The 27,046-nt window shown below is 45.8% G+C and overlaps 1 protein-coding gene across 1 annotated transcript; it reads right to left on the reverse strand.

Moving 5' to 3' along the window:
• Positions 1-774: 774 nt before the first annotated feature.
• Positions 775-27,046, reverse strand: LOC106743152 (MOXD1 homolog 1). Its single transcript, XM_014616723.1, has 10 exons — positions 25,531-27,046; positions 7,564-7,716; positions 5,311-5,484; positions 4,857-4,940; positions 3,831-4,026; positions 3,293-3,558; positions 2,430-2,848; positions 1,851-2,038; positions 1,593-1,723; positions 775-1,355 (listed from the first exon to the last, which is right to left on the reverse strand). The coding sequence occupies exons 1-10, from the start codon at positions 26,557-26,559 to the stop codon at positions 1,209-1,211; spliced, it is 2,787 nt and encodes a 928-aa protein (XP_014472209.1). The 5' UTR covers positions 26,560-27,046; the 3' UTR covers positions 775-1,208.

Genomic DNA, 27,046 nt, shown 5'->3' on the forward strand with positions numbered 1-27,046 from the left:
CGCCGGACCTCCTGAGGGAACGGCTTTTATACCCGCGGGATCCGCGTGGTAATTCGATGGAAACGCAATTCACCGCTTATCAGCGGCGACCACATGGTGCCCCATGCACGGTTCAACAGAATCGCCGTGAACAAAGCGCGAGTGGGCAGCGTTGCGAACGGAAAGATTGGAAAACTGTGATGCGTTCGGGTTAACCAGCAGGAAAATTGCGAGTCGGGCTATCTACGATGCGGCGGTCGCACGTGTGTTACGTGGGCAGTGTCTTTCAAAATCGCGTTAGAGCTCGATTCCGGGGGATCTGGACCGTGATTCGATAAAACGATCGGGCGCGATTCGTTTCAGGATTCGGACTCGATTAGAAAGTGCATCGGTCATTTCGTAAGTAATCTCGCGCATTTGTAACTTCGAATTTAAACAGAAAGCAAAATAAACGCGCAAATCTCACTCGGAATGCATCTGTCGTATGAATCTGTCGCGTTTCGCCACTTGACAGCTAATTCTTCAACTCCGTTCTAAGAATTTTGAAAAATTCGAAATTCTGCCAGTCACGCCATAATATATCATAAAATATTCTGTATAAAATGTTTGTAACAGTTGACCATAAAGTAATTAAATTTTATATCCCTCTTTTGTCAATATTTGATGTGTCGAGTAAAAATTTCAAGAATATAAAATTTCACAACGATAAATCGAAAAGACTGATCAAGGCTGGTTACATTGTTTACAGACATTTATTTTTTTTTATACAAAACACATAATACAAAATGCTAAACGGAAGGGTGTGCAGTGTATACATCTTATAAATATGTACGCATCGTTAAAATAAAATCAATGTATTTACATTATATTATATTATATTATATATATACGTATAGTGTGTAACATTGGTCGACGAAAATTTTTCACGCAAATCTGTCGCCTTCTTATGCGAGAAAATTCTGTCCCGCCGATAGGTAATACTTGAAGAACCTTCCGGACTCGTTTCATACGGTCGGGATTCGTTCATGTCAGGAAGTTACCCGTTCACCGGGTTGCACGTTAATAAATTAATCGGAAGGAGGAAGGAGGGTAGTTCCGTAAGGTACGAAAATATACAGGGAACACTTGTGACGTAGAGAACCGTCGTACTCGCCTAATTGATAATGCGAATCGCATTAATCATGCAACGCTCATTCACCGACTGTCTCTGACTATTCGCTCGGGCCTTCTTAGAACATGAAGACCGACAGTAGTACGCTGACAATAGTGACCAGGTGTATCACGAGGATGTGAGGGGCTCCGCTTGAGATCTCGCAGGTCGTGTCGTTTACTTCCGGTAGCGCTATGAATTGCGGAAAGTTCTGGATATCTGCCGGCTGTGGCAAAATTAACGGAGAAGATTAACGATATAAAATTGACGATATAAGTAACTATATGGGCAACAAGATCAATAACAAGTTAAAGTAAAGTCGCGTAAGATGTATTCAGGTATCTGACTTTGATGTTTGGTCGTCGAATACTTTTTTGGGAAAAAAAAAAACAGTCGCGACTTTAATTCCAAAGTGCAGCGAAAGCAAGTGAATTAATTGTGAATTAATCGTGAGAGATCTTACCAGCGCTAATTTGTCGTCTCTTTTCCTACAGAACGTCATGTGTCTCCCTTGATAAAGATTCCTCTCTATCGAATTCGCCAACAACTCGTCGGCCCATGGCATTGCCAAAATATGCTCGGCCATAGTTCGATCTGGAAATCGAGAAGGAATCACTAGTCAGAACACTCGAGATGTAAACATTGACGTGCAAGAAAATGCTTGAAATTTGCTTATGAGTATTCTCATCATTTGAGTCGCGATTAATTCTGCTATAGTTACTTTGGAACTCCGGTGGCTCCTGAATGACAAGTTGCGTGAAAACGTTGTCGTTCTCCCGCTCCTCCGTATAATCCCTCATCGCTTTCAACGCGGACATAGTTTCCCTAATGACAGTCTCGTTGTTCTTGCCTGTAGCTCTCGAGGCGGGATCCGCGGTGATTTGTTGCCTGGTCAATAAGGAATCCGTTCTGAAATTGTTGATGTATCACATATTGAGCTGCACAGTTTGAGTCGGACGATAAAATTAACTTTATTCTCAATTAAACAGTATTATCCTGTATGTGTATGTATATATATGTATACATATGTCAAAAATATCCTCTAAATTCGCAACACAATTCGCACAATTTTTAAATCTATCGATCTAATCTTAAACAACGTTACGAAAAACTAGGGATTCATATTGCGGGATGAACGTATCAATAAATTTCCGAGGAGAAAAAATATCATATTTAATTTTTTCTTGATATTTTCATTTTCGCAAAATTAACGAATGCAGATCTAAAATCTAATCCGAGTAAACTGTCGTGGATTGAGTCACTGAGCGTCAAGGATATCGTATTGCGTTTTTTGACTCACCCCGTCGTCAGGAAGAGCTTCTCCAGCTCGTCCATCGACATCCCTTTGAAGCTGACCACGCCGAGAATTCTGAAGAGATCCTTGACAGGCGTCATACTGTAACAGGCCGCCAGAGGTGTCTTCGGATAATGTACCACGAACGCCAGGCACATCTCCTGAGAAGCCGCGTAGCCGCCTAAGGTCGGCGCCTGCCTGTCCAAAGTGCCGTAGACGCATTCCGCAACGAGCTCGTCGCCAGGCAGCACTTTCACCTCCTTCTCCAGAGTGTGAGACTGCTGGTAGTCGAAGTCGAAGTGATTATCCTGGACTATCCGCGGCAGTTCTTTTCCCTGCCGAATGTGTTTCAAGCTGAGGCGGCGCCCAGCCAAGTGCGAATGCAGTACGACCGACACAATATTGATGCCGTCTTCGGGGAACATCTAAAAAGAAAATTCATTTTATCTCATCTCGAATGATCGATCTTTTCTAGTTGCACGACAGTATTTCAATGTGTACGAAGCACAAGCTTCAATGAATTCTCATAAAACTTATTTCGCCTTACAACATCCTTTAAAGTGGAATAACTTTTGATCCAAACTCTGAATTATTGTAAAATTTTTGTTGTAACTTTTAAATGCAACGTAAATCAGTTTTTTTATTTTTTTTCATAATTTTTTATTATTTTGATGTATGAACAGTGCATCCTTAAAATAATTCTTCGTGTGTGTGCGTGGATTTGAAAAAAATATATATATGCCGAAGCGTTTTAAAGTAAAAAAGAAAGCAAAATGAAAATGATGTTTACGAGGAATGATGATATATGCCTCTCTTAGTGTTTGAGTAGCTCAATTTGAATAGTGTAATGCATGAATCTTCGATTATACCGTGTTGGTGCAATGCGGAGTACAATATCCGGCGGTGGCGTATGCCTTCTGCCTCGGGGGCACCAGATGAAGGGGGCTCACCGCTACGCCGGCCACGAGGATGCCCGCTTCCTCAGGACGGAGCTCCGAAGTTAAGTGAAGTCTTACGCCGCTGCTGTCGTTCACGTTCCTCATGTTCGGATTATTATAGTGAACTTCCAGCATGTAATACGTGTTATTGCCGTGCACCGCTACGGGTATACCGACGTGTTCCGGCATCCATTCGCCTGCAATGAGTAAAATACAGGTAATTCCGCTTAAAGCCGCTCATCGAAGAAAAGAGGCCGTTGTGCAAATTAGATTTTGTTCCCTCTTTAAATTACGCGACCCGCCGCGGCGAATCGAAGGATCCTCTCGCGAGTCCCCCGGCAATACGGAGTGTCTAAACACGGATGTGCTCAGATCTATCGTGCGCCGTGTCCTTCGGAAAATCCTTCGGACTTTCGCTCTCAGGAATCGATTATCCCGAGACTTTGTCTTCGATTCGCAGATAACTCACCTTTACTGCCGCGAGCCCAAGCGAGGACCGGCTGCAGGCACGTCTCCCATTCCGTGGGCATCGGATTCCTCGAGCTGTAACAAGGAGCGCCGGCAAGCTTCGTCTGGGCGCTGAGGAGCGGCAACGTCAATGCGCACTCGTACAGGATCATGTGATGGACCAGGTCCTCGTTGGCCTTCTCCACGAGCGGTGTGTACTGGAACCCATAAGTAATACGTGCAACGCCGTGGAGATCGCGAGATCGATTCACCTTCACCCCTCCCCCTTCCCTTGATTCCTCCGATTTTCGTCAGAGAACTTATATTAATTATCTTTCACCGAGTGAATTATATTCTATCAAAGGACTATCGATATACAAGGTAAGATATTAATTACTTAGGAGCACTCTTACCATCTTGATTATTTTTGAAAAAAATAAAAATATTAATATAAGATATCGAAATATTAATAAAATACCTCACTAATATTTTCAAATATTAATAAGATTAACATTAAATAAAAGTAATGTATTAAATAAAATGTTAATGAAATATTAAGAAAATATTTCAATCGAAATATTTTCTACGACTAGATTCAAGATGAAAAAGGTCTGTATATTTACAAAAGGTGTTCGAAGCGGTCTCCCACTCTCGTATTTCGAAGATATTCAAGGTGGTGATCGTTATTGTGTACACGAAGAGAAAGCCTGACCGGGCTTGGGCTGGGAATTTTCATAGAGGGATCCTGGGAACACACGGGATGATCCTTTCTCCCGCGAGATCCCATTGACAGTCCGTGTGCGTTTCGGGACATGCGGTGACATCGTTCCGAGTCTCTTCTTTATTCTAATGACGCGCGTCTACGCAACGCGCGACGTCCGGCATGAATGACCGTGATTCGTGAAGCTCATACGAATAAGGCCCAGCCTTTGCATTCCATCAGCCCAGCGCCCGGCTCGGCCCGTTCGCGGGACCCCGAGTACTTCTCGAGAGGCTTACGTCCACTCGAGAAACCTGTTAGCGAGAATTTGCATCGTCGTTTACTTACCCCTATCATGTGGTGCTTCCGTTCCAGGGGAGATTGGAAGATCTTGCACCAGTAGATGGTGTCCATGTGAGGCGAGACCGTGAACTGCCGGACGAGAATATTATTAACTCGCGTGATTCGTCGACGATCAATCGAGAAAACGGACGAGAAAGCATTCGGCCTCGAATGGGAGAGCGGGATTAAGTTTTCAGTCTATTTCTGTGACGGGCCGAGAGATACATTTTCATTCATTCATTCATTTATTCATTCGCTCATACAGAGAGACGAATCTTCATTTATCACCGACTACTTCAGGACCAGCTTCCCATAATCAGGATATCTCCCAGGAGGTGTAATCCATCATATCGTTAGACCGGCGAATGAAATCAGCGTCAATTTGTTTTCGAGCTTAATGAATAAGACAGGAATATCGGTGGAGGATGTTCACGTTATTAGAGGAGGCTTTTTTTTTTACCTGGCTGAACTTCACGTCCCAGTGCAGTCCGTTTCGCACTTTGGGCGGTGGCGGATGTGCCGCCGCCGTCTTCAGCCTCAGAGCCCTACCGCCCCGTTTGTTGCCGTGTCCGGCCGCCATGTTCAATTCCGGATCGCTCGAATGTAAGGCCCACAGCACCCTGATGGTATCTCCCTGGGATCATCGAAAGGAACCTCGTCATGGAAAGCGACTCCCTCCTCCTCCGACCGGCACATTGTCTCTCTCGCGGGTATTAACGAGCGGGATTTACAGCGATTCGATTTTTCTTGCTCTCTCTCTCTTTCTTTCCTCCCCTGTCTTTTTTAATACTTCGCACGGCGGGGCAGAAATACGCGAGAGATATTATCTCTCGGGGGGATCATGGTGGCATGACTGCAGTTAGGATCGGATACGTTGATTACTGGAGGGTTGCGCCAACGGCGAAAGGGGGCAGACGGCATGCTAAACGCCTAAATACCGCCGCGGGAATTCGAGACAGCGGGGCCCGAGGGCCTCTTAAAGCCGCGGGGCCCCTGCTCGCCGGGCATAAATCGAAAGAAGGTTCTCCGCGAATTCTACGGAGCCGCGGCGGTTGTACAGTAAATCTTCCGGTCCTCCTTCTCTCTTTCTCTCCTCTCGAGGCTCTCAAGGACCCCCGTTCGGGGCCGACGGTACGCCGCCACAGCGAGATGTACACAGTGGATTTGCTTTCTTTGCATGCGTTTTAATTACAGAGTAGCGGATTAGAGGTCGGAAGGTAATTTGGCGTTAGTGAGGCGTGATAAATATCCGGCTCTCGCTGTGTTAATGCGCGCTCGCGAATCGCCATCCGACTTCTCGAGTCCGAGAGTGCCTCCTTTCAATTACGCGTAAGATTATTGGGAGACCCCCTACCCCCAGAGGGTTGAAGGACCCGTGAGATTTATCCTCCGTCGGGAATGACGCTCGCGAATAAGCTCCCACGTGCTTTCCAATCGCGGCGGCTTTCAACTCAAGTCGACTCGCGCGATCTCTCGTTCGATATTGCGTTCGATTATGGCGATTATTTGCTCACGGGGCACAAAGTGACGCCGCACGATCGTCTCTTCGGGAAGTCGCTTCCTCAAGCAACAGGTTCATTCGAGAAGTTCATTCGAGAGTCACAAAATTGTGCTCATCCGTGACGATAAATATTAACACAATTATTGCCTCTCGAAATTATATTTTAATGATAATAATCCTTATTAACGGGAAGGATATCCTTTAATATGCATAATTAAGCAGAAATGTCGTAGGTAAAGTAAGAAAATTTATGTGAAATATATTAGTATATAAGTAATAGTATAATTAAAAACTGAAAGTTCATGAAATCGCACGCAGTATAGAATGTTTAAATATTGTCTAATTATAGCGAAAAAATTCTACGGAATCGGAAAACGAATTAAGAGTTGAGTATAATCTGTCTACATGGGAGTTTAAACTATTTAGAGAAAGTTCGGTGATGCTGAGTGTAAAGGAGTGGGAAGTGTCTTAAGAATGTATCACCCATCAGTGTCGTATTTTTAGTGGCGTATCAAGGGGCCACTCGTGAATATAATAATATTTATTAAGCAAAATTATATCTCTATATATTTATTTCACTACTTATATAATAATTAATTTGAAACGTTGAAGTTGACATACGCAATATTACAAATATACGCAATATTACAAATACGAAAATATCATTTCTTATTTTACTCTTATTTTTGTTTTCTGAAATTTTGGTATAATACCTGCATATTACTCCTTAATACTATAATAGTTTTTATAACCAAAATCTAATTTTTAATTTTGAATATAATGAAAATAAAAATGAAAATAGCACGCTAATCTCTCACACATATAAAAAGCGTCAACTTGAGTTACAAACATCTCTTAAGCGAAAATAAAAATGAAAATAGCACGCTAATCTCTCACACATATAAAAAGCGTCAACTTGAGTTACAAACATCTCGAGTCAATCTTTTTCCAATCATCAAATTCCTATCAAACTCATTTCATTTTACAAATCTCTTTTAAAGTGGAGTAACTTTTGATCCAAGCTGTAAATTACTGTCAAACTGTTGGTGCCACTTTTAAATGCAATATAGATCAATTTGTAATTTTTTCATTATTTTGAGATATGGGTGATACGTCCTTAAAAGTCTCGGCGGAATGTTTAGCTTTAGCTTTAGCAATTCTAATATGTGCGGGCAATTAAATATTATAGTTTAAAAGATTTTCGTCACTCACCGTCAGCTGGTGATCCTGGGGATCGCATGTGTGCCACTTCCTGGAGAACGTCACGGTGGTGTGAGTACCGTTTTGCGAGCCGGAGAGTACTCGAACGTCCTGGGACGTGTCAGTAACCGGCGCTGCTTTCGGATCCTCGGTACCGTGCGAGTCCTGGAACACAAAGAGGCAGGGTAGACGTTAGAATCGTCGAGGGGGTTCAACGTACCCGTCGAAGCGGGGCCCGCGGGCCCCGAAACTCGCTCCTCGTCTGTATTGGGCGAAATCGAGGGAGCTTTATCGGGTCAGATGAGCGCCAGGTGTTCGCTGACGTCGCCGGCGAACTCGGACTCCTCGAGTCCTTCTGTTCGGCGCAATTTGTCTCTCCGTCCTTACCTACTTTCTCTTTTACTTCACTAACCGCACGGCGATGGATACGTTATCCTTCGTTACCGCTGCCGTCCTTGTCGACGCCTTTCATTCGTCCCGTTTCAATAGCGTGAAGTGTACAGTCGCACTTTAGTCATCACAATAGAGAGGATGTGCCGATGCCAATCTCTGTAAGCTCATTCAAGCCGTGATTATACAGCATGTGCGCGTTTCACTCACGAGTTCTTCGACCCACTCGGAATCGATTATCCCTGGAAAAAATGTGCCGCATCCTTAGCAGTTCCGCCTTACAGATCAAATTACAGGCCGTTTTAAACAGTTAATTTAATCCTGAAGAGAAGTGCAGAAAAATTGGCTCGGTTGTAAGTAAAAATTGGCCTTTAATTAACCTGAAGTGTGAACTTTAAGAAAATTGACTCAATTGGGAATAAAAATGTATTTTTAATTAATGTCACACATATAAATTTCAATCAACAAATCTAATGCAAGATTAACAAAACGCGGTTATATTCGATGTCATCGAATTTCTAAGTCAACGACACACACAAATGATTTCCTCCCTTCGTCTCTCATTGAAACCTTCGGTCGAGGGACCGCGGTGGGTCCGGCGCATCCTGTGCTCCGACTTTACGAGGGACGGGAGGCCACCGCCGGCCTTTACTTCGCTCGGCGATAAGGGAGGCGTTGCGGGCGCCGAAAAAGAAACTAAGAAAAGGGAGGAGAAACGGGAGAAAACAGAAAAAGAGAAAGGGGCAAAAGGAGAAACGATTTCCCAGCTGCCGCGGTAGCACGCGAACCGCCGAAGGGAGGCCGCGGGCGTTTGGGTCTGTTGGGCCCTCACGGATTGCGAGGCGCGCTGACGTCCGCGCGCGGCGCGAGGCGGTGCGGCCCCGAAGGGAAGTCCCCTTCCTGCTCGTAATGAATCCAAATAATTGCCGGAGCGTCGTCATGCCCGGCGAGGTTCTGCATGCGCCACCGTAACGAGCACGTGCAGAAAGGAAATAGTAATAAGCGCGTCTCTCGAAACGTCGCTAGGAACCGAGTGAGCAGAAGGGCCGGGCGAGTGCGAGGGGCTCATTAACGTGCAAATAGCATACAAAGTTCTCTCGCCGTTCCCGTATCTCGGTCCTGCGTGAGTCGCCGCGAAATTACACATTCTCACCTCGCGGCGCGCGCGCGCGTGCGACCATCCGCGCGACCAACGCCGCAGTCGAGGTTTTATTCGCCCCGGCGTCGCGCTCGCGAGTGTACCGCTGCGGCGTTTCTCAGTTACTTCTTTCGAGTTTAGCAGCCGTCGCAGCGTGGAACCCTTCTCTGTGTGAGTGTCGCAATGAACGAGCTTCTGCATGATATCATTGAATGTACAATTTAGAGCTTTCGAGCTAACCGAGGAAGCCCGGGTCGCTCTTACTCGTTATAATGTAGCCGCGCGACGCGCACGGAAATTCCAGAAATAAACGGTGTGAGAAGTTATCCGGCGAGAACGCGCCGGGTAGCTTTCGATCTGGACGAGCGATAAGCCGGGTTTTAATTACAATCAGTTTCGTCCGCCGGGGGGGGGGAGGTGCAACAACGCACGAGTGTCATAATAATAGGCGCGCGCATAAATCTGGCCGCGCGGAAAGCCGCGAGAAGATCTTGCTTCCCTCTTTTTTTTTTCTTTTTTATCTCGATCAACGGATCGCCGCGCGCCTTCCACGTTATTTTCGTGGGGTTCAAGTGCGTTCTCATGAACGTCCGCGTTTCTCATGCCACCCGGATATTCTCATCTTCATCGTCGGATCGCTAATTAGTATACTCGGCCCTGACTCGTTGTTCGGCGATTAAAAAGACCCTGCGACTTTTCTTCTTCTTCCTCTAATTAACTTATTCGATCGTTATCCGACGACCGTCGCGTCGCAGGGCGTCGGATATTCGCTGTCGGGCGGCGCCGCGGTAACACGCGACGTATATACTCCGTTCGCGCGCAATCTCCGCGCGAATTTATCGGGAACGGATTCGAAACACGTTCGGGCGGTTCCGAGGCGTCTGGGAACCAGTTAGGTGTCTCTACGACAACTCTAGGAAAAGCCGGTTAAAGGCAGGAGGAGGAGGAGGAAGAAGAAGAAGCAGAAGAAGAAGAAGGCAAAATAAGGGGGAGGGGGGGGGGAGAGAAGGAGAAAATAAAAAGGAAAACACTCTCGATTCCCACGGTGGATTTATCCGGGCCGCCTGCGCTGCGGGACGAAAAGCGCCGCGCGGAAAGCCGCTCGATCTTTAGTCGAAAGTATTATGCAAACGACCCGCGAGCTACGAGCCGGCCGGCTCGCTCTCTCGCTCTCCGGTGAGACACCTGATTTTCTGTGACTTCGGTGAGTCACGACGGCCTACGACGAGGAAGTCACAATATACACGCGTCTCGTGACCCCGATTTAGGAACGGGTTTCGTCGGCCGGATAACGAATGCGCCGTCAACGGTGTCATTACTGTAATCCCGGCCGTATGAGCTTCTACGACGAGAGAGAAAGACAAGCACTTATAATAGTCCTAAGGCAAGGCCCTCTAAGGACTTAAAATATATATGTAAACGATAAAGATATCGATGAGTTTATGCAATGGAAGTAAAGTAGTTATAAATCGATTACATAAGTAGGTAGTTTAGAATAAAAGGAAGAATGGGAAAAGAGAAAAATTCGAAGAAAGAATAAATTAACGGGAAGAAAAATCAGTACAGTCTGTTGAAGGTAAGGTCTGTTGAAGGTACGCAGGTAAAGAAGGAATTTGAAAAGTAGGTAAAAAAGAACTAGAGAAAGAGTGAGATGCTTTTATCATCATCCCGGAATATGTCTTCTAAGGACGTTATTGATATAGTATTATAATATAAATTAATAGGGAAAGAAAAGAAAGAAAAATTAATTTTGTACTTTCAATATACTGATTTTCTTTCTTAAAAGCATTAGAAACAAGAAATGAAATTTTGACATATGGACAACCATGTTTCAATCTATAATAAAGGAATAGGTATCTAAAGATTCAAAACACTCTCGAAACCTTATTCCTTATAATTTGTGTGCTTACAGGGCTTAGTAGTTAATCGAAAATTAACCCTTCAAAGTATCTAATGATCATCAATGTACAAGGTCAGTTTGAATCGATCGATAATTATCAGGAAGATAATAAAAGTGTTAATGATAACAGTTGTTCGTAGACAGAAATTCATTAAAAAATAATAATAATAGTAATCTCGTTTCGTAAAACGTTTCTTTCGTTGTGCTTTAAACCATAGTTTATTTCTATCTCCTAATTCCCTATTGTGTTTTAAACCATAATTTATTTCTAATATCTAACTCCTAATTCCCTATATATTTAATTCCTTATTCCTTATTCTTTTCATTGTGTCTAAGCTCTTAGGCCGTGGTCTCGATGTTACATGGAATCTTTCGACGACTTCATCGAGAACGACGACGAAGGCGGAAGGAGCGGTTCGCTCGAACGCGAAACAGGCGTCTCTCTTTTTCTCTCTCTGTCTCTCTCTCTCTCTCTCTCTCGGCGGGACGTCGGGGACATCGAGGAGCGTCGATCCGGCAGATAGACACGCACGTTTCACACGCGGAAAATTAATTCGGCGGATGTGACGTCATGGATCGGTACGCGCTTCCTGCGCGAGAAGCTTCTCGACTGGCGTCACACGCGAGTTCTGCTCGCACGAGGCATTCCCAGGACGAGCGAAGATCCTTGAGCGGTGACGCGGGCTTGCCTTCCACCGGCGGGACATTCTTTCTCACCGCATATCTAATCAATTTCTTAGCCTCGCGACAGATATCTCCGCGCACGAGTGCCGTATGTGCAGAGCGCGTTAGATGAGGACATCTCTCCAAAATACTCCTGAGAACTGCAGTCCCTTTAAAGTGCCCCATCTTGTGCGATAAGATACGCGTTGCTCCGTCCGTTGAACTACTTATTATATATCGCGATTAAGATCGATCTTCTCAACTCGAAGCCTCAAGGAGCAGCGTAGGGTCGTCGGGACGTGTCCCTCGTTCCTTTTTTACGGGATTTTCCGCAAGGCCCCAACCCGATTGTCGCAAGAAGCGTCGAGATCCCGAGAGAGACCGTCCCGCGATTTCGGCCGAGCATATTTTGTGGAATGTCTCTCGATCAATGTAGCGACACGTTCGCAAAAAAGAAAAAGGAACGAAGAAAAGACGAGAAGGTAAAACGCGCGCCGCACGCTTTGTGTGAGCGACGTACTACGAAGACGGTTCCCATGGATCTCATGGTCCTGGAGAAAAAGGAAGGAATTTCTCCGAAGAGGCGCCACTAGGAGAAGGATATTCGCCAGGTGTTTTGGAGGTAGTCCCTTCATCCTCTATCTCCCCTTCCTTCTTTCTCTTTCTCTCTTGCTTGCACTTCGTATGTGTATATGTGTGCATTTGGGTCGCCTTCCTCTCATCCCCCCTCTCTCTCATTCTCTCTCTCTCTCTCTCTCTCTCTATCTATCTATCTATCTATCTCTCTCTTTCTCAGTCCTCTTTCGCTCGTCTCACTTCTTCGGAGTTCCTCCGCTGGCTGCAGCTTTCTCCCTCTCACTTCTACTGGACTCACTGGAGAAACCAACCGCATCGTCCGTTCCTCTCTCCTTTCTTTCTCTCCTTCACATATCCCGCACCTCTCGCCCTTCTTCCTACCCTGCCGCTTCTTTTTGCCACCTGGCAGAACAGCAGCTGGTAGCGGCGGCCAGATCCTCAGGGAGGCATAAAGGAGGCATAAACTCCCCTTGTCCTTCGGGAACCCCGGGGAATCGACGCAGGCGATCGCCGAGAAATTTCGCGCTCGCGGATTTATCGTCGCGTTTTCGTGGCCTGAATGGCAGGTCGCGCGCTTTGCTCCTTACATTGCTGAGAAACAGTATACGCATATTTATTTGACTTTTAACGTGTACACAAAAACAAAACTAAACAGTAAAAGGGGAAAAGAGTCCTGAGAAAAGAACCAATTTTTAAAATATTTTTTAACGCGGTATTCGGAGAACTACACGAAACAAGTCAACTCGTGCATCGTCGTTCAACGTGTAACAGAAAAGGGACCGGATGAGAACTCGGTGACGAGAAACGATATCTATTTTATGGCGACTATTTTATGGCAATATTCGTCTGAACTTTGGGTTGCGTTGGAATCTCGATTGAGATAACTGGGGACGATTGACTGAGTGCAAATTTCCCACGGGAGACCTTTTCGGTTGCTACCTGTAACCGAATTTTCGCCTGGCTCCCAACAAGACACGAATCGAATTCTTTCCAGTCAAAGATAAATTAAAGAGTCCGATTTCCAAGTTAAACTTAACATTATTACATTTAACAAAAATAAAAATTATTTATTATTATCTATCGAGTAAGTAATTGCCATGATCAAAAAATCGTACTAAAATTTTAAAAGTGAGGCAAATGTATGCTTCCGATATTTCTGCCTTTTTCAGTCAAAATTGACTTTATTGCGTTGAATAAAAAGAAATGATTCAATCACCAAATAATCATCATCCTTATCTGTCAAGTTTGTCAACGTCCTGGAAGCATTCGTACATTTCTAACACTCAGCGTCGAGAAGCAGGCGGAAAATCAAGCCGACTTTCTTGTCTAGCCCGGTGGTAATTGTTTTTGAGTTTTTAGTCGTGATTTCAGCCCGGTTCTCACGTGTCGCGCCGTCCTGCGACGGGGAGCGGCGCACGCGGTTACGCGCAATTACGCGCGGCGAGTCGTTAGAGCTCATCGTGGCCGGTTTTACGAGCGGTTATACGGAATAATAATCAACGAATTAAAATGCAGTGGAAAGCCCTCTCGGTCTGGTCGAGGGAACGCCCGGACCAAGCACGGGGGAGCTTGCGTCCCCCGCAATTTGCTCGGCGGGCCGCTTAACGATTCCCGCGGTTAATACTTTAATCGCACGTGGAATTTCTGCTCTTACCGGTCGCGCTGATCGACGTAAAAGTCGAGTCGCACTAAAAAGGCCGCCGGTCGGGACCTGACCCGACGGTAACGGCGGTTGAAGCTTCGCATTTAGGGTTGTCCGTTTCTTGCGCGCGATTATTATAGCCTCCACTTAGGAGGTTCACGCGATTAAATTAACGCGTTGCATCGAGCGAGGATCAAAATGCAATTATTAATCGAATAATACTTATATAATAATATTATTATATAATATAATCATTGTGTATAGAATTATTGTTATAATAATATTTATTTACGTAAAAACAACTTTTGGTTACAAAAAAATAGGTCAAATACCTATGAGATTATATGAGAAAGAAGAATATCCAATCGACGTTACATTCAAAAATATATTATAAATGAATAGCAAGGTACAATAATATTGATAAAAAGAAGAAACAGAATAAAAAAAAGAAAATAGGTGGAAGCAAACAACAAATTAGTAAATACAAGCAATACATAAAAAGAGAAGAAATATGTAATACGAAATTAATTTGTGTGTTGAAGATAACGAGTTGAAGATAACGAAATAAGTGAAATTTGAAGAAGCATATGATAAAGATTACTTAATTCAAAGGTCAAATTTCGTTAAAAAGCTGCTTTTAAGGAAAAGCGATATTTTTATTTGAGTGGCTTCTACCAATTATCAATTACCGTATAAACAGAAATTGCGAAACATTTTATCTAACAGCACGTATAAAGTAGTCAAAATGCAAGATTTCGGGACCTCGAAATGTTCCACGGACCTAGACAAGCCTCATTAGAATACGACGGAGCTTCTGCGAACCAGTTTCACGCCGGTTCGGCCGCTAACACTAATTCGCTCCCCTTTTCTGAGCGTTGTTTTCGGGCCCGCAGGCAAGGCGGGGCACGAAAAAGGAGGACCCGTAACTCATCGCGCCGCTACGTATTACCGAGAGGTAACCTGCACTACGACCAAAACACGTAGCAGGAAGCGAGGAGGAAGCCGGCCAAGAGAGTTTCTCGCGCTCGTTCAGGACATTAACTCCGGAGTTCATTCGGATTCGAGCTGCATTTCTTCTAATTCGTACGATTCGCGGCAACAGCGTGCGGGAGCTTCCGCGATCCCGAGAATTCTCCCTCCTGTCTCGGTTCTTCTCGATCGGACGCGCGGCTCGAGTATACGCTCATCGTCGCAGAAACGTTTCCGTCAAGTCTGCCTCATCGAACGCGCGTGAAAAATTAATTTATTTTCAGGTGTACGTGCGCGAAGGAAAGAGAGAGAGAGAGAGAGGGAAGAAGAGAAAACGATTCGATCTGCCGCCACTGACGTCATTAATTATTTTCCCAAGAGAGAAAGAGAGGAAGAGAGGAAGAGAGAGAGAGAGAGAGAGGAGGAGGAGGAGATAGAAAGAGAGAGACGTGAACTTTTACTTTTACAAGATACCGGACTTGTGCGTTTCTGTCTTGTAATAGTGAGCCACCTCTGCAGCAATTACCGGCAGACTGGTTTGCGGTGGTTTAGCGTAACACACTCACCGAGCAGATATCTACTTGTTCAAAAACTTCAACTAGTTTGCCAGCTGGATACATCATTCAGCGTGAGAACGCGAACGCGAGACCCGAGAAGAGAGTGACTACGTGTCGCGAGCGGCGCAGGAAGCAACACATCGGGACTCCGCGATTCCGGGGCGCGACGTGCGAACGTCGCGGCGGATGTCGCACAGCTATAATTACAAATCTCTTTTCATTAGCGTATCGCGCCGCGGGAGTGCCTCGCCCTTCTCATAATCCGTCGACGGCCGCCCGGCTGTTAAGGCGGCCGTTGTAAAGTTATCGGAGACCTCTCGCGGGTCGGGAGACCTCTCGGATTACGAAGAAGGAGAGAAAGAAGGAGGAGAAAAAGAAGAAGAAGAAGAAGCGGAGAACTCGCGCGAGGTATCGCCGCGGAGACGATACTCTTACTCTCCTCAGGCGCGCTAAGAAACGACGCGACCGTACGCGAGGGTACGCGGGTACGGTCCCATCCGGACAAATGGCACCGTACCGGACGGTATTTTATTTGGCCCGGGTGGACCGGTTCCGCGACACGGCGACCGTAAATCATGCGTTGGATTATGTCGGCTCGATGGCGGGAATGCTAATAAGCGCCTCGCCCTTATATCCCCGTTTATCAATAACGCTGAAACCTTCTCTCGCGATGTATCGGTTATCCGCCGCTGATTGATTTCGCAATCGACACTTCCGTCGCCCCCTCTATCTCTCTCTATCTGACCTCTGGCCCGTGTTTCCGTTATGTCGAGAGGTACCCACCGCGTTAATTGCACCTTACGAGTCTCGATCTTTGTGACCGTTCAAGATCTTCGAATACGTTTAATTAAGAAGAGAGAGAAAGAGAGAGAGAGAAAGGGAGAGAGATGTTTTTATTATCATTCTAGGATATTTCTTCTAAGAACGTTATTATATATGATGTAGTATTAAAGTACAAATTAATAATGAAAGAATGAAAGTAGCAAAGTGTGTCAAAAAAGGAAGAATGCATATGTATTTACCCGAGTCGGAATTTCAGTCCTACAATAAGTCTACTTACTTCTACATTGAGTCTCCAAGAGAGAGAAGACAAGAAGAAAGAGAAGCGGAGAAGATGGAAATAACTTCCTATTTGTAGCATCAAGGGGGAGCACTATATAATAGAGAGCTCCTTTGATGCTACAAAGAAAATTTCGATCTGCCGGGGGGAAATTTTAAATTCTATATTAAGTCTTCAAGCGGAGAGAACGGAAATAACTTTCCATTCGTAGCATAAAAGGAGCACAATTAAGAAGATTTAATGAAGACTTAATGTAGAACTAAAATTTCAAGTCGGAAGTGCACATCTAGAAAGAATTATATTACATACGAAACAGAAAAACGGAACATACACGCCCATGTATAAAGGACATGTATAATAATATAATAATATTATAGTACACCAAAAAACCATTGAGAGAAAGTAGAGAGAAACAGAAAGATAGATAAATAAGTAGATAAAAGCGTTTAGTAGATAATATCGCTTTGAGGTAACTTATAAGAGCGTTTTTGATTAGTACAATGAGTTTACAGTTGAGTTTCTCAATTTGTAATTAATAATGTTTCATGTTGACGCATAAAACGGTATAATTTTGGCTGGAACATTGGCAACTGAATCTTGGTAGCTGAATCTTTGATTTCGCGAGAAAACGAGAGAGAGAGAGAGAGAAAGGGGGAGAGATTCGGCTGGAAAGATCCGCCCTCACGAATAGAATGACTCGACGAGGCTCGCGGAGGCTGCAGCACCGAAATGGAATGCGCGTCACCCGAGTACGGAGGCGCTAATCTTAATCCGTGAAATATTCCCGCTGGTCGCGACTGAAATCTCCTTTCGTCCCTTTCTCCCTCTCTCTCTCTCTCGTCGCCGCAAAGAGCCGCGGTGTAATGCGCGGAACGAGATAAAGCGGCTCGGGTCCACTCGGATAAACTACGACGACGACGACGATGAAGAAGAAGAAGAGGCGAGGAAAGGGAGCGTGATTAGCGCGAAGATGGAGCAGATAGGCAAATGTCCCGGCGAATTCTCGCTCTCTCCTGCGAATAACGTATCCTCGGAACGAAATGCGATGTATCGCGTAGCCGGCGGCAGTAAACGACACCACCTCGTTGACGCCTCACGGTGCGATAACGTCGTAAAGTCGAGCAGCTGTCCGTTCCAGCTCCTACGGGCGCATTCGCAGATATAAATTACAGCTGCCGTTCGTGCGCGCCCTTTCTCCGGCACCTCCGTTCCTTCCGCACCTTTTTTCCCCCGGCCGCTAATCGCGCTATTAATACACGCTACCGGCGTGACGAATTTTTACTGCAGCTCGCGCGCCGACGTGATTGCGCCTCCACGACCCGGCTTTATTGCAGTCAGAGGGTCGCGGATACCCTTGCAACCTCGTGCCACTTTCACGTTGCTCGGACAATTTTGCGTTTACAAATCGCTCCGGCGAGCTAGGACGATTCGTTGTCTGTTTCCGAGCGACGCGACGATCGCTCATCCGGTCCATTATATATACCCAGAACCCGGCGAGGAATTTATTCTAGCCGTTTCTTCGGCACTCGAGTCGCACCTTGTGAGAAGATAGCGGCCGGGTATCTGCGCGGGAGAGGGCGACGTTGAAGCGGGATTGGAAAAGAACGAAAACGTGTCGGCCGTAGAAAAACGAACAAGAGGCGCATCGTCCAGGATAATGAGAAAAAAATCGCGGCGAAATCGGGGAAGGAGGAAGAGGAGGGCTGGGAAGAGTGGGAAGAAGAAGAGGAGGCCCATCCATGCATCGTTGCGCCCGACTGTCCGTCCGTCCGTCTATCCGTCCAACCGTCCTTCCGTCCATCCTGGACGGCCGGTCCCTGGGACCGAGGGATGGACGGATCGCAGATTACGTGCGGTTCAGATTCACTCGCGGCCCGAGAGAGCGGTGCTTCTCTCGGCGCGGTAATAAATTACGATCGTAATCGTCGTATACGCGCACGCACGCATTGTCGGTCACAGTGGACGCTGAGGAGATGGCCGGCTTTGAGACCCTCCTTCGTCGACTGCCCATTCACCGGGCCCCCGCCGGCGGCGGACGGAACGAGGAACCCTCCGTCGCGCGTCGCCGCGAATTAATAGCGGTTAATTAATTAGCCGGCGCGGCTACTTCATCGGCCTTCGCGGGTCCGATCTGATCCCGATTGATCCTCGAACGAACGCTCCGATAGGGCGTTCTGACGCACCTTGACGCACACTTCGATCCTTCTCCCCCTCGCCCGTTCGTTCAATTCGCTCTCCGGTGCGAACGCACCGTCGCGGTCGCCTCTAAGGCGATGTCATATTTGAAAACTTTACCGACAGAATACTGGCGTTTTTTTTTTGTTGCAAAGTTTGCGTCTTATTGGTTGCACAGAATTATAAATGCTTTTACATAGTACACGGAAATAAATTGGAGTAAGTTGCTTAGTACGTGGCGAAAATGATCGAATGTTTTTAAGTGATCATCTCTAACTGTTAGTCAACGTAAATATCTAATCTGTCGTGTTAGTAACATAAAAAAGTTACCTTTTTCAAAATACTTGAAACAAGTAATATTCACTTGAACGCAGTATATATTTTTCTGCGCACGTTGCCTTATCGACGCTTATCAAGTTTGTCGTCGATTTTGGTAACCCTTGGTAACATGTTAGGGCTAACACTCTACAAAGAGAATGAATAAAAATTGCTAATAAACTGAACAAGTGTAAATAATTAAAAAGAAATGCAAGGGACCACAGTTTTTGCAATTTTTCTCGCAATGCAGGCCCGAGGAACCTATGATGTTACTTGAGTCTCAAGATCGCGGGTGTTACTCTCGGGGTTAATCAGCGGTAGGTCCATTAAAAGTCGCTTCTTGGGCCGATATTCGACGGCCGAAAGGTGGATACCACGCATTACGATGTATATGCGGCCGGCTCGTTCATCGAGCCCAGGACTATCGTATTCGTCCTTCTCGGCAGCGATGCTCAAAGATTCACACAGCCCCCCCGCCGATGTCTGGAGGCCTTGACTGGGGCCCTTCGGCCACCTAACTTCGAGTCCGGCGTACCCGGCGGGCCCACCTCTCACTCTCTCATCGCCCAGCACCACACACGCAAACGTACAAACACACACACATACACGTAACAACTGACCACACGAGTCCATGTACGCATCCTTATATCCACACGAGTTCGCGTATCCTTCCGCCGCCGGCACCTCTTGCCTCCCGGGCGTCCAAATCCGTGCGCACATAGGTGGATTTCTCGTCGGCGCAACAGGTACGCATGTAGCGCGCGCGGTATTTGTCAAACGATTACGGGACGTCGTTGCGCATGTGTGGCACCGGCTACGATAACAAATTGTCGCCTCCGCGGGGTTCCGGCTGAGCGGCGATTACGATCGCGCCGCGATTAAAGGCACCTCGTTGTCTCGAAAATAGGCGATTTCCCGCGAGAGAGCGGAGAGACTCGAACGTTCCGCGAGGACGCTACAAAACCGCTCGCGCTCCCAGACAGTTTCAACGCGGTTGCTTAATTGGAAAGATCGCAGAGCTGCCTTAAGTCCTGCTCATGTTGCGCAATAATTTATACGATTTATTTTTTACGAAAAGAAAAATTAATGAAAAATCATATGAAATTTCGTTCGATTCCTTTTTCCTTCTCGTTCTTTCTTCGTGCCTTTTTTACTTTCGTTTTGCATTGTACCAAAAGTATGATCTTCCCCCCCGTTAATCAATAAGTGAAATAAAGAAATTAGCCGTTTTCTTACGAGGGATTATCAATTATTAATGATGGTTCATCACTTTTTCCCTCGTTTTTTCTCTATACTTTTTTTACCTGTACGAAAGGGACATTCCTTCCGTTAATAAATAAATAAAACAAATAAATCAGTTGTGTTTTCTTACAAGGGATCTTCTTTATTATCAATCATTAATAGTACTTAAATCGTCAATTATTAATAGCGCTTGCTACGGATTTTACAGAGAGGAATTCGATATTAATTTTTCGAGCATTTCTCCTATTAATTCCAGCCAAGCGATGAGGGATTAGCCTCGCGCAACGCCGCCGAAGGGGCATCTCGTTCCAATCCGTTTCGTCGGCGGAGATTTACAATTCATCAAGGTAAGAAGGGCACGAGGGTAGATCGATCGCGTACGCCGGCGAAACGCACGGCGAGAGGCCGCACGGCGGTCGGACGTAAATTTATCACGACGTTATCTCGCCCATTGGAACCACGTTCGTTAATTTTATCTCGGCCCCGGGACTCCCTCCTCGCGTTCTTTCTCTCCCTCTCTCTCTCTCTTTCTCTGTTTCTTCTCTCGCCATTTCCTTTCGCCTTTATCCAACTCTTTCGTCGTTGGGGACCGAGGATCAAGTAAATCGACTCGAAAATCCGAAGTCGATGGAAACCCGCGTCGACCGTTCGTCGACGGAGAACTTGGCCCCGGACAGAGGCAGAGAGGGAGGAAGGGAAGGAAAGAGAGAGAGAGAGAGATTTAGGACTCGGTCCGGCACGTATCGCGTGACTCTCGCGCGCGGTTCGAGGCCTCGTTTCGATCTTTTTCCTGGCCGAGAGAGGAGGCGAATCAACTTCGGGGAGAAGGATATTTCTGCGCGGCAATCGCACCGTCGATTCGAGCGAATCCCGCGAACGGACTCCTCCCGAGAACCCGGCGCAAACAGAATCGATTCGTCCTGCGATGAGGACGAGTGGGAAAAGTTGCGAGAGGATAGTCGTTACAGGAGGTCGACGGGCGACGACAAGAACCCGCTGAGTACACTTCAAGAAAAAGCGGTACACGGGAGAAAAATTCGTTTTAAATCAACAATTTGATTGAATTTGTATTGATAGTGGAAATATGGCTTGCATTAAGTCCAAAGTTAAAAATCTTCTAAGAATATTATAATATTCTTGCTCATATATGAGAATATCTATCGTTGATTTATATATAAGACTATTTTTTTCTGTGTAGAATCAACGAAATTTTGCTTAAAATAAATGTATTTTTTCAAGCGCAACATATAGTTCATTGAAGAAATTATACAGTTGCTGTAATGAGTTGACTCAACACGAGGAAAAATATAATGTAGGACAATAAAAAATATATAATAATTTGTGCTGGCAGAAAAAATTTTATTATGCTGTCGCAGCGAAATCTGTCAGTTACAATATGGACAGTAAAACGATTTGCCAAGATTTATCTAAGACTAATTGCCATTTGCTGAGTAATTTTGCTGAATCTACAAATTACTTTGTAAGAACAAATTAGTAGATATAGGAAAACACTATTTGGTTCTAACATTGAATTAACGTGTTCTAAAGACAAAGTCGCTCAGCAGGATATTTTCTACCTTGACGACAAAACTGTTTCTGCTCTAATTACGAATAAATCGCTAATTTGGTCGCGACAACTAAATCAATCGCTATTGCAACGAATATACAGTAGCAACGATGTGGTTTCGCCAACAACAGCCGTGAACGATTGCGATTTCTTGGTCAGCAATTATATTAACGCAACCGTATTGTTGCGCCGAGGCGTAATTTTTTCAATGGACGCAATACTTTTTTGAACAGGTTGACCGCCGATTTAGCGGTCCGGGCGCTTTTTTTTCTCGGAGTAAAATCCCGTCTTTTCAGTCGGCCGTTTTAAGCGGAGTGGACAAGCCGCTGTCAAAAGGAATTCCATGCGCGGCGATACAGCGCGGGGTCGTCAGGCGTAATGGATATAAATTTAATTAAGATTAGGATTTCGAGGAAGAGCCGGCGCACAAGCCGGAGCAGGTTCCTGCTTAGTCTGCGCCGGGTCCCTTCTCGTCGTCCGTCGTATCTTCACGTGCCACCCGAACGCCAATTAAAACTCGTCTTACGGCGCTTTTCGGCGTCTTCACGTGGTCACGAGTAATTTTCACGAGCTGCGCCATTACGCGACACGTATTAATATTATTATAATTATCGTCGTCGTGGACGTTGCTGTCGTCGTATCGGCGATCGCGTCGTGCTTCAGCGAGTTCTTGGAACCAGTCGCACGTGTATTTCGATAAAACGGCCTCGTGGCCCCGGTGCATCTGGAGGAAGATGAAAACGCTCACGAGGACGTCGCGCGATGTCGCGTTAATTAACGCTTCTCATTAATACGGAGCTCGCTGGCGCGGTCGAAAAAGCGCGAGCGGGCCCCCCTTCGAAAGCGATTTCGTCGCTCGAGCGACGAAGGAGAGATGCGGCGGCGGTCGTTCGGGATACTCGGGATGCTCCTTTTGTTCCCTTCCTCGCCCCTGCCGTCTTCTCGCAAACGGGGCCCCTCGCAGGTCCTTCGAGAGTTGCTGCCTCGACCTCCCTTTCTGCTCCGACCGCCTTCTTAATCTTCCTTTAATTCCCTGGCTTTCTCGCTTCTTTAGCTCCTTTTTCCTTTCGTTTCCCTTCGTTCCACCTCTCTTCGAGCCGTACCTTTTCTTCCCTTCTTCTTCTTCTCCACCACGTTCTCTACTCTCCTTCTCCTCCGCCCCGTCCTCCTCTTTGTTGTCGCCCCCTTTTTGTACCGTCTCCCTCTCCGCTTCGGTGTACCGTCGGTCTTTCGCCGACTCTTCAACGGCGAGAGATCCGCGCCGACAGGTTTCGAACTGTCTCGGGACCTCGGGAAGAGGGGCTGCTGCTCGGCGCGAAACCGAGCGGTGGAGTCCGTTTCTTCGTTCTCGCGTGTTTTTCTTCCCCCCTCCCCCCTCCCCCTTCGGACAATCGCCGATACCCCGTGAATCGTCCTCTCGGAGACGGAGTCGTCGTCGTCGACGTTGTCGTCGGAGATACAAAGACCGAGGCTTCGTTTGAAATTTATACAATCGTGCGATTCGGAAATTTTGCCAGCTCCCTTTGTGCGTCTATATCGTGCTTTGAATGGAGAATACCGTTTTGAGATTAAATTATTATTATTTTTCTACATGTACGGGAGAAATTCTCTTTTTTTAAATAATAGAGAAAAGTAACAATAATACAGTATCTCAGTACAGTATAATAATACAATATCACTTATGGAGACAGAAAGCAGGAAAAAAAAAGAATTTACATTTCTATGAGCAGAGAACTTAATTTGTTCCCGAATACTTAAATCAATATAATCGGAAAATTCGTTAATCAGCACGCTCAGTCGATTAATGGGTTTCCACAAAACGTTTCATGTAACGTTCGCTGATACGAAGTAAAGAAAATCGGACACCTTTTAAAGCATCTAGCAGGAATCCAAGAAGCGCCAGAACATTGGGGCGATCAAAAATTCGACATTAATCATGTTGCACAAAAGTAACCAATCCATAATCATCCTTCTATGTTCTACAGGTAAGATACGCATCACGCGTTGTATCAATTGATAATCATGAGAAAATGACCCGAGTTGCCCAATAAAAAAACTCAACCGGCGCAAAAATGACGTTGAACTCGTTCGATTAGGAAGAGGGGGAAGGGAGGCGGTACGCCGATTAATCAAATATGGTGACCATATGACATCACTAATTACGTGAAAAATTCCTTTCATCATCCCCCAGCGACCGGTGACTTCGCCAATGTCATGCAATGTCCTGCCGTTCTATTCAATGTTCTACGTTATTTTGTACAGTAATTCTGATAAATTGCGCTTGAATTCAGTCGTCGGACCGACTCGCGCGGAACGAGAGAAAGAGAGTGGTTGCGACGGATGTATCTCGGAGAAAAGTCCATCGAAGAGTTGCGACGATTCCGCGCGCCTCGCATATGCGATTGACGATAGTCGCGCGGCGAGCGCAACGATAAGAAGAAATCGAGTCCTTCCCACGCGGCGGATCGGCCGGACGGCGGCGACGACGGCGATCCATTAGTCCACCTAGACCGCCGATCGCTTTATTAATCTTTGATCCCGCGTTCTCATGCTTACGCGAGCCGCTTTTTGCAACGGTCGTGTTAACGCCCACCGTGAGCGCGTGAGAATAATTCCTCTTAGTGTAAAGCGCAAATAGTTAAGCAGTGGCGTCGTCCTGTAGAAATTAATTATTGCAAGGACGATCGCCTCGAAGAAACAAACTATCGCAGGAGGGATCGCGCGGCGCGCTGGAGAAATCAATGCTAAACGACGCTAATATCGAGGCATTTGACTCTCAAGTCGCCGAATTGTCGCGACTTGTCAATTATCATATTGACAGATTACACGAGAAATCGCCATAAGGACTCGGCGATTCTGCAATATAGACGTATGCTCCTGACTTGGTCAACGGATCGCCGGAGTTATGCAGCTGCGATACCTTTTTGTAAGGACGGCTAGCTACCTGAATCTTTTCGAGATTTATCGATCAGGTCGTTCATGTCGGTCGCCTTCCTATTGATCCTATTGGTCCCACGACGAAATCGGGACCAGGCGAAATCGAAAGAGAGAGATATAGTTTTTAAGACTCGGGAAATAACCGATCTCTTTCAAATTTTCCGCGTATTCTTTCGGCTTCTTTCCCACGAGTAGAAAAATACCTGTATTCGATTTGAAAAGAATTCACGTGCATTCGGTTAAAACTTGCCACATTTATTTCTTTCCGTAAAGAAGATCATTGCTTGTACCTAACTGAAGTTAATATATTACGCGTTAAGCAGTAACACATCACTTCCAAAAAATTATAACCGAATCATTGTGACTAAATAATATATAATATATCGTTATCAATGCGCATAATTTTTTTAAATCCGTGTTAATAAAAAATAACTATTGGATGGCCCGTATAAAGTGTCACAGACTAGTATTTCGAAAGAAATGAATTATTCGAAAAAAGTTTCAGACAAAAATTGTAAGATTTCGTGGGAAGCATAAAATGGTAATATTACATTATTAAACATTTTTTTTAATATTATTTCAAGGTCGACTTTAATTTCTTTAATGAAACCATATGATTTTTTATAATATAAATTGACCGGCCACAATTAAGTATAGAAAGAAGAATAAAAATTTTAACAAAAATAATATTATCTCATTTCCTGGATCACATTAATATGATAAAGGGCATTAAAAATTACCCAACATATCGTTTAAGTAGTAAAAAAGCAATTTTTCATCGTTTTTTTAATGATTTTGCAATGATTGAAAAGCCAGTTTTTTTAAAACTATAGACAGAAACTTACCAGCAGGTTAACAGCGCCAGTGTGATCGTCCACCCAAGCGAGCAGGATGTCGGCGCCTTTCATGTAGGTTTTCTCATTGAAACCGATGCCGACGTAGCCCAACGTCCTGGCGGTGACCCTGAAGGTCACCTCCTCTTCGTCCAAGGGATCCCACTCGAGGATGACGTTGCCATCCTCGTCGAGGACTTCGTACCTGATAAACTTCGGCTTTCCGCGTTGCTTCTGTGGACTCCTCTTGATTCTCGTCGTCGCCTCGTCCTCAGCGCGACTCTCCGTTTTTCGCGTATCCTTGAGCTTGTCGACGAACGGAAAATATTTCTTCGGTACGCGACCCCGCGTTTTCGGCGGTCTCTTGAAGCTAAGATCGTCGGATGCTCTCGAATTGGTTCTGTCGTTCTCGCTGATGACCTCGATCTGCTTTTCGTCCTCCATTTCCATTTCGAGCTCGTCCTCAGGATTCGCATCTCTGATAGCCACTTCCTCGAGTTCGTCCTGTTGCTTCCTCATGACCGACAACTCGTCCCCTAACACTTTTCTTTGCTCCTCGATTCCCTTGTAGTCCTGCGAAACAACCGACCACTCTTCGTACTTAGCGACGCTAGTTGCCGGCTTCGTGATCTCGATCAGAACCGATGCGTTCGCTCCGCCGGCATCTTCGAGAGTCATTGTCCTGGTCTTCTCGAAGTCGCTCGTGAGTATCTCATGCTGATCAGGATCCAGATTCTCCTCTTGCTTGTTTGGGAAGTTCAATGCGTCGTTCTTGTAATACGTCTTCTTATTCGTCTTCCAGTGCATCAACCAATCCTTGTCGAAGTTCAACCGCTGCTTTTGGAAGTTACCGACCCTGAGCACGGGCTCGACATCGACCAAACTCCTCTTGATGCGAGAGGCCGAGTCCATGGGATGCCGTTTACTCCTATACAACATCGTCCTCATGGTCTCATCCATGTGCTGGACGTAGAGATCCAATAGATCGCACTTGACGATCCAGCACGCGCCCAACGTCACGATCAGCCTGATTAGCAGCATCTTCGTCCACTTCCTGTTCCTTCCTCATACGATCATTTAGGCAAGTCTCGTAGTTCGCTCCGCTTTTGATATCACTGCCATCAATTTCTCTCTTTTACTCCCTTCCTTCCTCTCTCTTTCTTTTTGTCTATCTGTCTGATTGAATATAATTAAGCGTGCATCCGGGTGGACATCAATTTATCACTACCATCTTCCGACCGTTGGGAACTCTCGAGATGATTGATTGTCGGAATCGTGCGCTCGGAGTTCGCGCGAAAGACGTAGACGATTTCTGCCAAAAAATGAAATTTTTACCAATTATTCGTCGAAAAGGTGATGTTTTTTATGGGCACCGAACTGGAGATCGCTAGTGTTTGTTCGCGCGGTAAAAATTAGGACGGCTCGTGAGGCGACGAGCGTTGCTTTCTCTCACGTATCCTCGTTAGTTCGATTTTCGAAGCACCGGACTAGGGAACGATCTTCCGTACATGTTGCGCGGACGACAGTT

Source organism: Dinoponera quadriceps, unplaced genomic scaffold, assembly GCF_001313825.1.
Source record: "Dinoponera quadriceps isolate SergipeBrazil2010 unplaced genomic scaffold, ASM131382v1 scaffold942, whole genome shotgun sequence".
Taxonomy (NCBI): Eukaryota; Metazoa; Arthropoda; class Insecta; order Hymenoptera; family Formicidae; genus Dinoponera; species Dinoponera quadriceps.